Raw genomic sequence first — 13,871 nt, forward strand, 5'->3', positions numbered from 1 at the left:
GTTGGTTGTGAATCATCCTTCTTTGGCACATGGAGTTATATCATGCTTGTTGGGAGAGATTATCAACAAGTTATTCAAGGTTTTAAGAGCAGATTGCAAGTTTTTTCATCCACTGCTACAGTGCCGTGAACAGTGCGCTACAATGCCGTGAACAGTGCGCATGAACAGTGCCGTGAACAGTGCGCTACAGTAGTTTGAGTTCTATAGAAGGGGATTTAGAAAGGTTGAACAGCTATATATATTTGACAAGGGATTTGCATATGAGGAGAATCAAACCAATATATCAAGGCAGCCATTGAAATACCAGGTTTTCTATCTATGGTCATTGTATTAGAAAATCATTACTTCATTGCATCATTTTCTATTATGATTATATCATGAAATACTTGGAGGTTGCATATGTTTAATGGAGATATAATTTGCATATTCCACATTCATGGTAACATTCAACATTGATCAGCCACTTAGCTTTCATGCCAATTGTTTGCTTAAATGCCTAATGGCTGTAGGTATACATTGGGATGCATGACAAGTGTTTGTCTTAATGTCAACTAGCTGTACTAGTTAATTTCAGTCATTACATATGTGTGGAAAGGTCTAAAACAGCTAGTATATCATTTCTATAACAATGCTGCTGCTATGGCTTCTTTTGTTTTTTGTTTTTCTTCTTTTCTCATCTCAAATTCAACAAGAAGGGCTTTCATCTCTCTAACCATCTCTAGAGTTGATGTAGGGCATATCTCCACATTTTGTCCAGTTATTTTTGCAATGTGGTATTTTAATGTATTGATGCCCTGTCATCCATTTACCACATTCAATACAAGTGATCTCACCCTTTTTATTCCCCAGTATTACATACTTCCGTGCTAGGTCGTTTCTAGATGGCCTTGCCCTTGGAGTTGGAGTTGCAATTGGAGTTGAACTTGACATTACTGTTTTAACATGAAAAAAATTGAAAAATCAGTAGGGTTTTGTGAAAAATCAACAAAAAAATGATAATCAATGATTTGAAAAAAATAGAATTCAAAAACAAGCTTAAAATACTAGGAAAAAGGTTATGAATGCCAGCATTTCCCCTTATTTTTCAAGATTTTTTTGAATTTCAAACGAAGAAAAGAAAAAAAAGAGAATAGAAATCACGTACATGGCTCTATTTTGACATCATAAGCTCGTCTTCTCTTCTTCTTCAAAACCTACTTTACAATGCAGACCTGTTTTGGACACCAAAGAGCAAAATGAAATGAAAGAAAAGTGTTATTTTAATATTATTTTATTTTATGCCTTGTTGGGCATTTAAAGCCAGGCACGGGAGTCCTAGCTTGGGACGTGTGAGTCCTAACCTAGGGCTCGTGCGAGTCTCGTCTAAAAAATCGCAAGTCCGCGAAGGCGACTCGCCAGGATGTGGCTCATGAGTCTACGACGAGTTGACTCGGCACACCTTCGGACTCGTGAGTCTTGGCAAGTTTTCGCAAAGTTTTCCATGTATGCTTTAGAGCTTTGTTATGTCCTAAGAATCGAACAGTTAACATAACACTGCAGATACTCGTTTGTTTTACGGATTACACGAATTTTAAAAATTGAAACAAGGTTTCCTGTTAACATTTGAAGCTCATTGGGGCACAAGATGAAATACTTTGAACTTTGTTTACTCTGGTAATGATAATTACATCGTAATAGTGAGTTTAAAACTTAGAATTGAGCCAATGTTTAATAAGCTGATACTTTAATAAAGCATTCAAAATGTAGAGAATCAGAGTAGTTAATGAACACATATTTTACAAATTGTAATATCCCGTCTTATATAGCTTTAATATTTCTGAACATCCTGCTTTTATTGTATTGACATTTTGTCAAACAATTTGTGTGCACACTGTCTTGTTTGCTTTCTGAGTTTTGGAGCAGATTTGATGGGTTTGCTTCTTGCTCAGAATAATGTAAACCGTATGTCAAAAAATAGAATTTAGAGAAAATGCAGCAACAGAATATCATAAAATACGTTTTAGATTGAAACCAGTTTCCCTTTCAAATACAGATATATAAATCAGAACCCAAATTATTTGATGCACACCCAGTTCCAATGATCAGACATTTAGCTAAGCATATTTGCTGTACATGTGACTCATTATGTGCAATCAGGCTGTCACATAAATATGTTTCAACAGCAAGTCATTTTTTTCTGATATATTGAACTGTTATTTTATCACCAGAAATTACAACACAATGCATTTGTAAAGAAATATGCTTTTCGAATAGTTGTCAGGTGCACCTTTTAGTCTCCCAAACTTGGAGGCATCTACTGGTTTCTCAATTCAGAATGCATGCCCACTTGGTTCACATCCACAGAGAGTCCGTCCAAGCTTCAAAGAGTAATCGAACAAGAACAAGATTCCTTGCATCAGTAAAGACTTTCTGAACCTGATATAACCTGATATCAGGTACCTTAATTCTTTTTATGTTGGGATGTTTCCACATCACGAGCCTCCTTTTACACCCACGATTTCTTCTCTGCTCTGAAGTTTGAAGCTTGCACCACTGTCTCAAAACAAAACTTATTCAAACTCGCCAGAATTGGAGCAAACACGCTCAGCCTTGCCATACCCGTGCATAGCTGTTGAAGCATATCGAAACACTTCGATGATAATATTGAAAACCAATGCACATACAATACTCTGCTGGAAGTATAGTGCCACGATCACCATAGATTGTAAAGGCCTGATTCAATGTATCCATGTTCTATATAAACTGCTTCTTTGTATCGTCACTTCTGCATCTAGGAATACCACTGTATATTGCTCAAATGTGATAATAAACTCCTGCATAAACACTACTGCGATGTCAAACCGGGAATGCTAATGAATATCACCCAAATATATTATGAATATGCTTCTACCACGTTCCAGGAGATCTCTGACAGTTTAAAGTCAAACATTCCCTTTGGAGAAGGTCACACCAATATTAAACTGTCAGAATATTTGAAGATTAATATTGATGATTTATAATTATAACTGGAGTGATAGGCCAGAAAATTCAAAATTGTCATTCTGGCACTTGGAGTGACTCCTATCCAAATAAAAATAATCGCCAGTACGCCAGAATAAGATGAGATCGGGCTTCGAAAAAATTACTTGATCTTAAAAACCCTGTGAAGCCTTGAAATCTGTGAAATCAGTCTTCTAAAAAGATAGCACCGATTTCCATAAATGGTATGTTAATCTCCACTTGAAGAATCTGACTGATCCTTCCAAAGTCCACCTAGGACAGATCTTGCACTGTTGAAAATGGTTTTCCCAGGCACATCTTGAGAAGACAAATTTGAAAAACTTCTAAAATCCAAACTGAAGAAAGTATAAAATCATTTCATATCTTTCACCAATTCTGAGGGTTGCTTTTATAATTGTTATTTTCAGTTTCTTCCATTCTTGCACAGTTATTCATTAACGACTTCAATTAATCTTTTTGACTAAAGTCACTTTAATTATCTATTAATAATATTACCTTTTAATTTCATTTTTAGGTAATAAGATTAAATAAATTAATTATAATTCTTTTTGCTCCACTTTAGCCTTCAGAAATTAAACGGGACATTACACAAATTATTTGTGAAGTTACTGATGTGACATTATATTTCTCACTTATTTGATGTTGAGTTTTGTTACCAGTTTGTAATCATGCTTATAGTCTATCTTCTGGATCAGGAAACAGGATGGTTACCTCAGCACATTGTAGCAAGAGATGAAGATGGTGCTTTGCTAGGTGTTGTTCCAGTGTATATTAAAAGGTATCCTTTGTATACTAGGCAATTGCATTATTCATTTTTGTTTGAAAGATAGTTTCTAAACTTGTTGTTCACCTTTAAAAGTTTCTAAACTTGTTGCTCACTTTTAAATCAAATGTATTTCAAATCAAATTTTATGTGACTAATATATTTCCTTTTTCTATTGTATTTTTGGCAATTTGCAGCCACTCATATGGTGAATTTGTATTTGATCACTCTTGGGCTGATGCTTATTATAACTTTGGTTCCTCATACTACCCAAAGCTACAATGCTCCGTGCCTTTTACACCAGTAACAGGTCAACGAATACTAGTGCGTGATAGTAAATACAAGGATCAAATATTTGAAAAACTTGTGATTGCCATGAAGCAACTTACTGAGAAGGTATGAGTAAACCATCCAATGGCAGGCCAATTTTTTAAACTCTTGCTTTCTTGGAAAGCTATAAAGAAATTTGGAAAAAGGAGAAAAGGAGGAAAGAAGAGATGAATACTGAGAGAAGTGATTGTGTATAGAAGAAAACAAACTAGTATGCTAAATGTGCATTTGACTGAAAGGAATTGATTAACTAAGATCTTGTGGCAAGCACTGCTATAGGATTGTACTTTTTCACTAGCCTTCAACTAACATTTATGTTATATTATGAGCACCAGATTCTTTTCATTGTTAGTTTATTGAAAGATCACTTTGTCTTGTATCCCTTTTTCTAAAGCAAAAATAAAACTCCTCTTGCATGTTTTTAGGATGGTAAAAATGCTTCATGATAGAGGAAGGTATTCTAGTTGTAACAGACCTCTCTGCTATTTTTATACTTTTCTGTAATATGTATATTTTTTGCTTTTTTATGATTTTGCATTAATAAAATAAATATGAAATGCAAGACAACTATTGTACTTCAAATATTATTATTACAATAGCGATATTTGAAAACCCAGAAATACTGAAACCAATACTACAGATATCCTTAATATTCAAAATATTCTGAATGACAATAAATCACACCAAACTGCAGATTTCTTACAAGATTATTGATATATTCCAAGTCCTGATTTTGGCCATATGGCCACAGGAAAGCAGGGCAGCACATAAAGTTGTGAACTAAGCTGGAATGGTGCTGCGATCCCTATCAACATTAATACTTTGGAATAATAATTGTACCATCTTTCCTTGTCCTTGTACGGCAAATACTAACAAATAAACCCAGTCTTTTGAACTATTATGGCTCCTTCTTAGCAGGGTACAGCAGCCAATGATTACAGATTTCTCCTTACAAAAGTACACACCACCTTTGACTTGTACAATGCCTCCACTATCAATTAACTTAAATTTCTCAAAATGTATGGCGGCCCATGAGTAGTATTTATCATTTATAAAATGATAACACTCCTTCAATAAGTTATGGTAGTGTCATATATTGGTACGACTAGTAATACGTTGAAATATAACCAGCATAAATAGTCCGACTAAGAGAAGAATATTAAAAGTTTTGTCATTGCATGCCCAATAAAATAAAATGCTCTGAAATAACTCAAATCTGATATAAATTATGAAGTTCTCAAACTCCTTGGAATATTCACTCACCAAATTGAAACTCGAATAACTACAATCTTTTAGCACAATTGGAATCCTTTGATGGAATCACCACGAAAGGACAAGAGGGTTTTCATTCTCCAATCCAATAAGAAAACCAAGAGGGTTTTCATCTTTGGTCATGGAAATGAACAAAAATGTTCAAGTTCTGAAAGAGGGGTTTGTTAACGGTAACAATGGATGCCCTTTTGTAATGTTCCTTTTTCAGTCCACTCCAATATTTTTGGAAACTCCAACTTTCTTGGAGAATTCCAGTGTTTTCGGAAGGTTATTCTGATAGTGGCAAAGAGTTCTTAGAGCCGAGATGAGTATAATGGTACTTTTCATGTGCGTATCCATCATTTTGGTAACACTAAAGTTTAAATACTTCTTGGAGGTGTTTGTCATTATGGAAAGGTTCCAATCTTCATGTAGTTTGATATACTATGCATTTTAGGTATTGGTAGTGTGGTCAAAATTTGTATTTGAGCTTGTTTATATTTTCTACAACTTTGGTGGTTGTGCAAAATATAATTAAATTATTAGTTGGTTAAATAATTAAGTTGTTGAAATGTGGAAAATTAAAGACAATTTATATTTAATTATTTAAAAAGGTAATATTTAAATTTAATTCTGTTTTGGGCATTAAGATTTGGGGAGGTCGGCCAACAACATGAATATAAAATTGTTTACTATTTATTAAATGCAAATCAAACCTGTAATGTCCCCTTCTTAGCAGTAATCAGTGCGGTTGGCCGTTAGCATATTTCGGAGACCCCTAGGCTAGTCGGAAGCAGAAATTAGGGTTTCCTATTTTCTAGGAGGATTCCTTGATGTTTTCAGGGGTGTTTTCGTGGGAGTTTGACAGTTTGGATTTTGGATTCCTTTTGGGTTTTCAGAGAGCTTCAGGATGGTTCAACATGCATCTGCATTGGGTGACTGTTTTCGGACTTACTATTTTTGGGAAGTACGACAACTGCTCAGGTTGTGGTTAAAATCATGTTGGAAACACTTACTATTTTTAGCAGTATGCTATTTATAGTAAGTACATTTTTTGATAGGGTGCAGTGGTCCAATTCAGAGGCTATTTCAGGCAGTGCAATTTTCGAGTCCTTAGCCTTTAGCTCATTTTGGCAGTATTCAGTATATGGAAGTAAAAAGTATTTTTTAATACTTTAATAATCTCCATGGCCTAGGCGTGATTTGTGTTATGACTTAAGGGGTTCGACTTGGTGGTCAAAATATCAATTTTATAATGTTGGTTGGACGCCACCTTGAGATATTTCTCATTAAAAGATTATAAACTTAGCACAATTTTAATATTGGCTTATCTGGGCAGCCACTTAAGGGAGAATTGCCAAACAAATTTTTTTATTATTGGGGCCTCCAAGTTGGAAATATTTTTATTTCATTTTGTGGCATTTTGGAGGGAATTGAATTTGAATTTGGAGCTCCAAAAAGTTATAAATATGAGTTCTTGGGCCTTGTTTTGGATATCCATGTTTATTTGCAACGAAGTGCTGCTGAAATTCCAATTGATTGCTTCAAGGAATGCATACCTCCTAGTTGGTTCTTGGCTTCTTGCTTGAAAGATAGTAACTAGTTGAGATTGTGAGACTGTTCTTTACACTGAAGAACAGATGGAGTTCATTGATGTACTAACTTTTGATGTTTTCTGATGTGTTTTTGGGGTGTCTGTGAGTTTTTAGGTTGCAGGTCGGTTGTAGAGCTGAAGTGGTTTTTTCATCAAAAGTCCAAGGGTGAATTTTTGTGGCTTCTAGGTATTCTTGCTATATTTTTCCAAGGCCTAGGCGATCCTTCATGTCAGTTTGCAGAGTCTAATTTGGAGTTGTGAATTTATTATAGCAAATCGCCCTAATGCCCAGGCCGTACCATGTTGGGGTTGTCTAGAAATGCGTGCATTAATGCTTTGAGCGAGTTTGCAGCTGTTTGTTGGTTTTAACTAGGTCGCCTCCTTCCTAGAATTCATTTGCACTCAATTTCGAGTCATTTTGTTGAGTTTGGGAGAAGTTGTGAGCATTTTAGTGTGATTTGGTGTTGCTGGTCTGTGTTTCTCAGTTTGCTGGAAAAGTATATCAGATTTAGAATTTTGTAGTGTGGGGGTTGTTTTTGGGGTAGCTAGTCTCTTGTAGCTTTGAAGTGAATTGAACATCATTTGCAGCTTTGGACAGCGATATCTCTTGATTTGAAACTCCATGTTATGTATTGTAAAGCTGATTAGTAGTACTAACAACTATCTTATTTCTGGATTATTTCACAATACCTACCGAATAAGTGGAAGAGGCTGGCTTGGCCGCCTATCTTATTTCATTGTACTCCTGTCCTCCCGCTGAATAAGCGGTTGAGTAGATAGTTATTGTTATTTCCAGTCCTCCTGTTGAATAAGTGGTTGAGTGATTGTTTGTTTACTTCAATCAATTTGGATTTGTAATTGACTGGTTACACCGCCAAGTAGTTGTTGAATTCCAATTTTCTCTATCCTGCTGAAAAGTGGAAGTGGCTGGTCCAACCGCCAATTTGCATTGCTCTCTACATTTTATCATGCTAACGCTAACGGGTGAATGTATTTTGTGAAAAAATAAAAAAAAAATTGAGGGAAACCTTTCAAAACCCTAATCTGCTAATGAAGTCGGTTGTGCCCATGATTTACTTCAATCTGCCTTTGACATCAATGACAACAATTTTCCAAGATTTTGCTCTCAAACCCATAAATTATTAATGCTTAGGTATGGTAAAGGTGCAGATAATGTTCTTTTACGCCTCTTAGTCGTGTACACCAGAGAAAAAGGGACAAGTTCTTGCAGAGCAGGGAATGAAGTCACTATTAGGGTTTCCCTTTGCACCACAACCTTCTAACCACTTGTGCACATTCCTTTTGGGTGATATAAGTCAAATTCACATTCATTTCTAAAAGGAGGGTTTGTTCTTGGTTTCGCTTCAGAGACTTGGATTCTTTACAACTTTGTTACTGTAATATTCCCTTTAATTTTTTTATATTTTCCAATGAGATTTACAATCACAGTAACCCGTTAAGGTTAGAATAAAGAAATCCAAACAACTGAAGGGAACCCTCCACTTTCTGATCACCGAGAGACGAAAATGGGAGGGTGAGAGAATACAACGACATGGGATCGTTAGATGCAAATGTGAGATGCTGATTACAATATTGGGCGGAAAGCCAGCCCCTTCCGCTTATACAACGGGTAATGGAAAATCAAAAATCCTAAAATCACTTGGCGGTAAACCAGCCAAGGACAATACAAACAACTGGAATGAGCAATCACTCTACTGCTTATGCAGCGGGAGGACTAAAATGAAGATTACTATCAACTCCACCGCTTATTCAGCGGGAGGACATTATTACAAACAAAGATAGGTGGCATGGCCAGCCTCTTCCACTTATGCAGTGGGAAATACAAATAAGTTGCAGCAAGAATGATTGATCAATACTACTGAAACAATCTTACAAAATAGAGATAAAAGATTAGAGAAGATGTTTAATGCTGATCCCAAGCAAAATACTTCCAAAACTACACAACATAAAACACTACTGCTGTTCTAATTTTGCAAGCTATAAACACATTGTCTAGCCACTACTGGAAACACCAAAACACTCATAACTTTCTCAAAACTATCCGGAATCGCATCAAATCAAAAGCAAATGATAGATATAACGTAGGCGTCCAACATAGAAACTCAAACCTGCAACACCGGAGGGGGGCAGCCAACTGAGAGTATCCCTTCACAAACCTACGATAAAAACCACAAAGACCCAAGAATCCCTTTAAGTGTGTTATGTTCTCAGGAGGAGGCCGATCAGTGATAGCTCTAATCTTTTCAGGGTCTACCTTCACACCTCCTGCATTGATAATGTGACCAAGGTAAAGCAATTCTTCCATTCCAAATTCACATTTGGACTCCTTTGCAAAGAGGGACTCGGATTCCAGTATGCTCAACATTTCATCCAAGTGTTGTAAGTGCTCCTTCCAAGATTTGCTGAATATGAGTATGTCATCAAAGAATATGAGCACGAACTTCCTCAACTGTTTTTTGAAGATTTTGTTCATGCATGACTGGAATGTGGCAGGGGCGTTAGTCAAGCCAAAGGGCATGACTAGGTACTCAAAATGCCCAAAGTGGCATTTGAATGCAGTCTTCTCCACATCTGAAGCTCTCATCCTAATCTGATGATACCCCGACCTAAGATCAATTTTTAAGAAGAACATTGCACCATGTAGCTCATCAATGATCTCATCAATTCTCGAGATAGGATACCGATTCTTTATAGTTTTCTGATTCAAGTCTCTGTAATCCACGCACATGTGCATGGTCCCGTCCTTTTTCACCAAAACAACAGCCGAAGCAAATGGGCTCTTGCTTGGCCGTATGTAACCCATGTCAATCAGCTCTTGGATTGCTTTCTCGATCCCATCCTTCTGCTTCTTAGGGCACCGATAGGGAGTAGTCATAACCGGCTTAGCTCCTTCTTCCAGCTCAATGATGTGTTCTGCACCTCTTTCAGGAGGTCTAACAGTAGGTGGATTCTCAAACACCTTGCTTCTCTTGGTTATCAAAGCCTGAATGTCTTTGGGATAGCTCCAATTTGTTGGTCGTAAAATGGGCTTTGTATTACTTGTTAAGCTACGTTGGTTAAGTATGTTAGTGTCGTCGAGAGTAGTTGTCTGTTGCACGACGGTTCCCCACGGGTGGTAACCGCAACCCTCAACCGTGTCTTTATATATGCTCTTGTACTTGTTGTTGGAGACACAAAGGCAAGAATGATTATTGTACTAGATATTTTGGCATTAATGGAAGCATTGCTCTGAGCTCCTGGTTACTATTCTATCCTATGGTTATTATCTGACTGTTGATCCACGGGGTAAACATCTGGCACCGTTGGCTAGACATACTCGGGAAAGGAAGGAGTGGATGGCGTACAGACATATGGACCTACCCGTTGGTGAGATTAACCTAGAGGCCGACGACGAACAAACGAAGCTCTACGATGGAGAAGACACTGCAACGAGGGAATTCTCAATCTTGCTTCAGGCGGCCATCGAGACCTATGTCCGAAGAGATATCACGGAGGCTGAAGTCCCAACAAGTGCTGTGTGGACCGCACTAGAAGTTAGCCCCGCAGTGAATCAGTTGATGAACCACCTCCCCTTGTTGCTTGGACAGGCATCATTGGCATAGCGAACCCGCCTGGAAGAGATTGCCCATGAGGAGTGATGCCAACAGGTCCTCCGACAGTACGAAGAAAACAATCGTCGCTGGGAAGCGGAGCGTGATGGCAAGAGGCGAAGGGGGAATTGAACCTTGAACCTCCAGGAGGAATAAAGAACATTCTATACTATAATAATGGTGTCGTACTATTGACATATATTGTATCTGGCGGGATGAATTAATAAAGGAGTGTTCTATTTTTTATGTGTTGCTATTTATGGAGATGCACGGGAATTAATGCCCAACTTATTAAATAAGGATAGAAATAAGAAGGCACAAAGTGAGGAGTGGGAGGCCGCATAAAGAGCCTTGATTCTGGAACAACAAGTAGAACGTAGACGGAAGCTGAGGCAACTTGCTGAAGGACGACCTGCCGAAGGGAACCAAGGAGGTGTCATGAAGGGTGCAGGAGTAGAAGCCAAAGGAGATTTCTGTGCGTCGCCAGAACACCGTAGGGTGAGAAGCTATGAAGAATATTTGGAGGAAACAAGGCTATGAAGAAATTTGGTCGAAGAGACCTGGGATCAGTTTAGGAATTTATCCCTTACACCGTGCACGGAGGACCACCGAAGGGAGCGAACAGAAGACGAGGGTGAGAACGTAGGGGAGGGCAACCGTACGACCGTAGGTGCGGAGGAGGCTCAGGCACACGGCAAGCAAGACCCCCTCTTGGGACCCATCACACCAAGCACGCGGGTACAAACCACCGTACCCCTAGTCACTCAAATAGCAAACACCACCGACGCGGGTGGGAGTGGTGCAGGTGCACGACAAGCGACACGACCCCCATCAATGGCCAGTAAATAGAAGTTGTCGAAGTTCAACGACGACGGGAAGAAAGATCCCGTCCACCATTGCCACACTTGTGAAACCATATGGTCAGCGAACGGTGTTATCGACCAGGACGAATGGGTAACATAATTTCTAGCAACCTTAAGGGGAGAGGCCATCGACTGGTACTTCAATACGGATAAGGCCAAAGTCGGCACATGGCCCAACCTGAAGAAGGAGTTCGAGATAGAGTTCCGCCTCCTCATAGACGACAATGAAATAGTAGCCGAAATCTATGGCACAAAGCAAAACAAGAACGAGACGGTCCGAGCCTATAGTCGACAACTCAAGGAACTGTTGGGGAAAATGGAGAGTCAACCAACAGATGGGTTGAAAAAGAGATGGTTTGTGGAGGGACTGAAACACTCCCTCCGGAAGAAGATGAAAATTGTTCCACCAACCTTGTACAAAGATGCATATAATAGAGCGATGGATCTCGAGAGCAAGACATCCATGAAGAAAAAATTGAGCATGGTTGAGTCAAGGTGACGGGACTCGGCGAGTTTGTCCCAGACTTGTTTGAGTTTGAGTCTGAGTCCCTATGACTTGCTAGACTTGATTCGACTTGCGACTTGGTGAGTTTGGGTGAGTCCATGCGAGTCTCGTTTCTACAATCCTTATAGCTTAAAGGAAGCCAAAAATTAGTACCAAAGTTCTATGGTCCTTATTGAGTTTTACAATGGATTTGATTGGTTGTGCATAAGTTGGACCTTTCATGATCTTCCAAGACATCCTATTTTACATGTAAGCAAGGTTGCATGGGTACGGGGGTACTCGGAGACTGGTACGGGTACCGGTACGCCTATTTTTTCAAAATAGGAGACGGGGGTACTTGGAGACGCCAATTTTTTTATAAATATAATTTAATAATTTATAGAAAATTTGAAAATATAATGACATTGAACTTTCAAAACAAGAATTGACATTCACTTTGAAGTTTAAGTACACAAATGTGAAATGAGTCAAATCAAAATGTCATACAAATGTTTGAAAATGGGGCTCACGTCGGTGGTTTTTGCTTCTGCCCATGCATCGCGACAAACTTTTTGACTTTTGCGCGTGTTATTTAGGGTGGAGACGGGAAGGTTCGTTGACGTGGAGTCTCCTATGTGTAGAGACGTCTCCTGACGAGTCTCCAATACGGGAGACGCGTACCAGTCTCCGCTATGCATTCTAGGGGGTTGGGTACGGGTACCCATGCAACACAGCATGTAACTTATTTGAAGGATGTCCTTGGTCAAAGCATTTTGCTAGAGCTTGACACAAAATAATAAAAGCTATTTTGGATAGTTGTTCATGGTAATTCTGCCATCAGACTATAACAAATGTGTTGGTGCAATGGCAAAATATGCAGCTAGAAGATGTGACTTGGGAGACGCTTCACCAACTTCACCGACAGTTTCTCCAGCTACAGCTTTGAGGGCAAGGCTTTTGAAGGTGGGAGGCATGTTAGGACCCTTATGTCCTAACCCTTTTATTACATGTTGGATATTAATAAATAAATGCTTGGACACATATGTGTTGTAAGTCATCCCATGAACTAATTAAAATAAAAAGTATTTATCACACATGTATGGGGTGGTAGTATTATTCTTTAGTTGAGCAATATTGTGGTGCCTAGGCAATATCATGTTGTATTGACAATTGCTCTAAGGAGGCAGCCCCTTTGAAGAGGCAAGTGCTATAATGTAATCAGCTTGGTAATATCAATAAAGATTGCTTGATTTTTTTTTTCGTTACTGTGCATATTCTAATTTGTTTGCAAGATGAACCGTCACAATGAAAGATCAAGCAAGACATTTAGGAACTTTGCGATTAATGGACACATTTGGCTAAACCTGTTGCCTTGAGGTAGCTATATTATGCATGTTTAAAAGGAGGATGCCATGTGGATTTTGTGTGTTGACTACATTGCAGTGAAGAACATCTATGCACTTTTAAGGATGAATACATAAAAGAGAATCTTTGCAGTGCCAAGACTTCAAATTATGCTACCATAGGTTCTATGAAAAGCTCAAGTTTATGGTGAACTACCTCCAAAGGAAAATAAGGCTAGTTTCAATGGTTGGTTATTCCTTTTGGCTTGGCCAATGCCTTGATATTTATGAATGGGGTAATGATATCCAATGCCTTTTTATAGGTTCATTTGTTGTTGCCGATCAGGATGACATACTTATCTTTAGCACATCATGGTAATGACACCTGAATCATATTTTTAGAATTTCTTTGTTGATGTGTTTTTTTATGCATGATGCAACACAAAATAAAATACTAAGTATTCTATCCTCTTTTGAACAAAATCCTCCCAAGTGCAAACTGCGTGATCAAATAGGGTGACTCCAAGGTTCTGAATGTCAGGTCTTGATGTGCTCTTGGATAGACTCAGTGTGTATGATGTGATATTGTTGGAATCACAAGGGGACTTACGTTGATACTTGAATGCTTGAAA

General features: G+C 38.3%; 1 protein-coding gene across 3 annotated transcripts in view; it reads left to right on the forward strand.

Moving 5' to 3' along the window:
- Window positions 1–13,871, forward strand: part of LOC131038920 (uncharacterized) — a 302,639-nt gene that overhangs the window by 75,901 nt on the left and 212,867 nt on the right. For all 3 annotated transcript variants that reach the window (XM_057971505.2, XM_057971504.2, XM_057971506.2), the window contains exons 4-5: window positions 3,696–3,778; window positions 3,961–4,159. In XM_057971505.2, the coding sequence (XP_057827488.2) occupies window positions 3,696–3,778; window positions 3,961–4,159 (282 nt within the window). The remainder of the gene's footprint in view (window positions 1–3,695; window positions 3,779–3,960; window positions 4,160–13,871) is intronic.

This window comes from Cryptomeria japonica, chromosome 3 (assembly GCF_030272615.1).
Source record: "Cryptomeria japonica chromosome 3, Sugi_1.0, whole genome shotgun sequence".
In the NCBI taxonomy this organism is placed as follows: domain Eukaryota; kingdom Viridiplantae; phylum Streptophyta; class Pinopsida; order Cupressales; family Cupressaceae; genus Cryptomeria; species Cryptomeria japonica.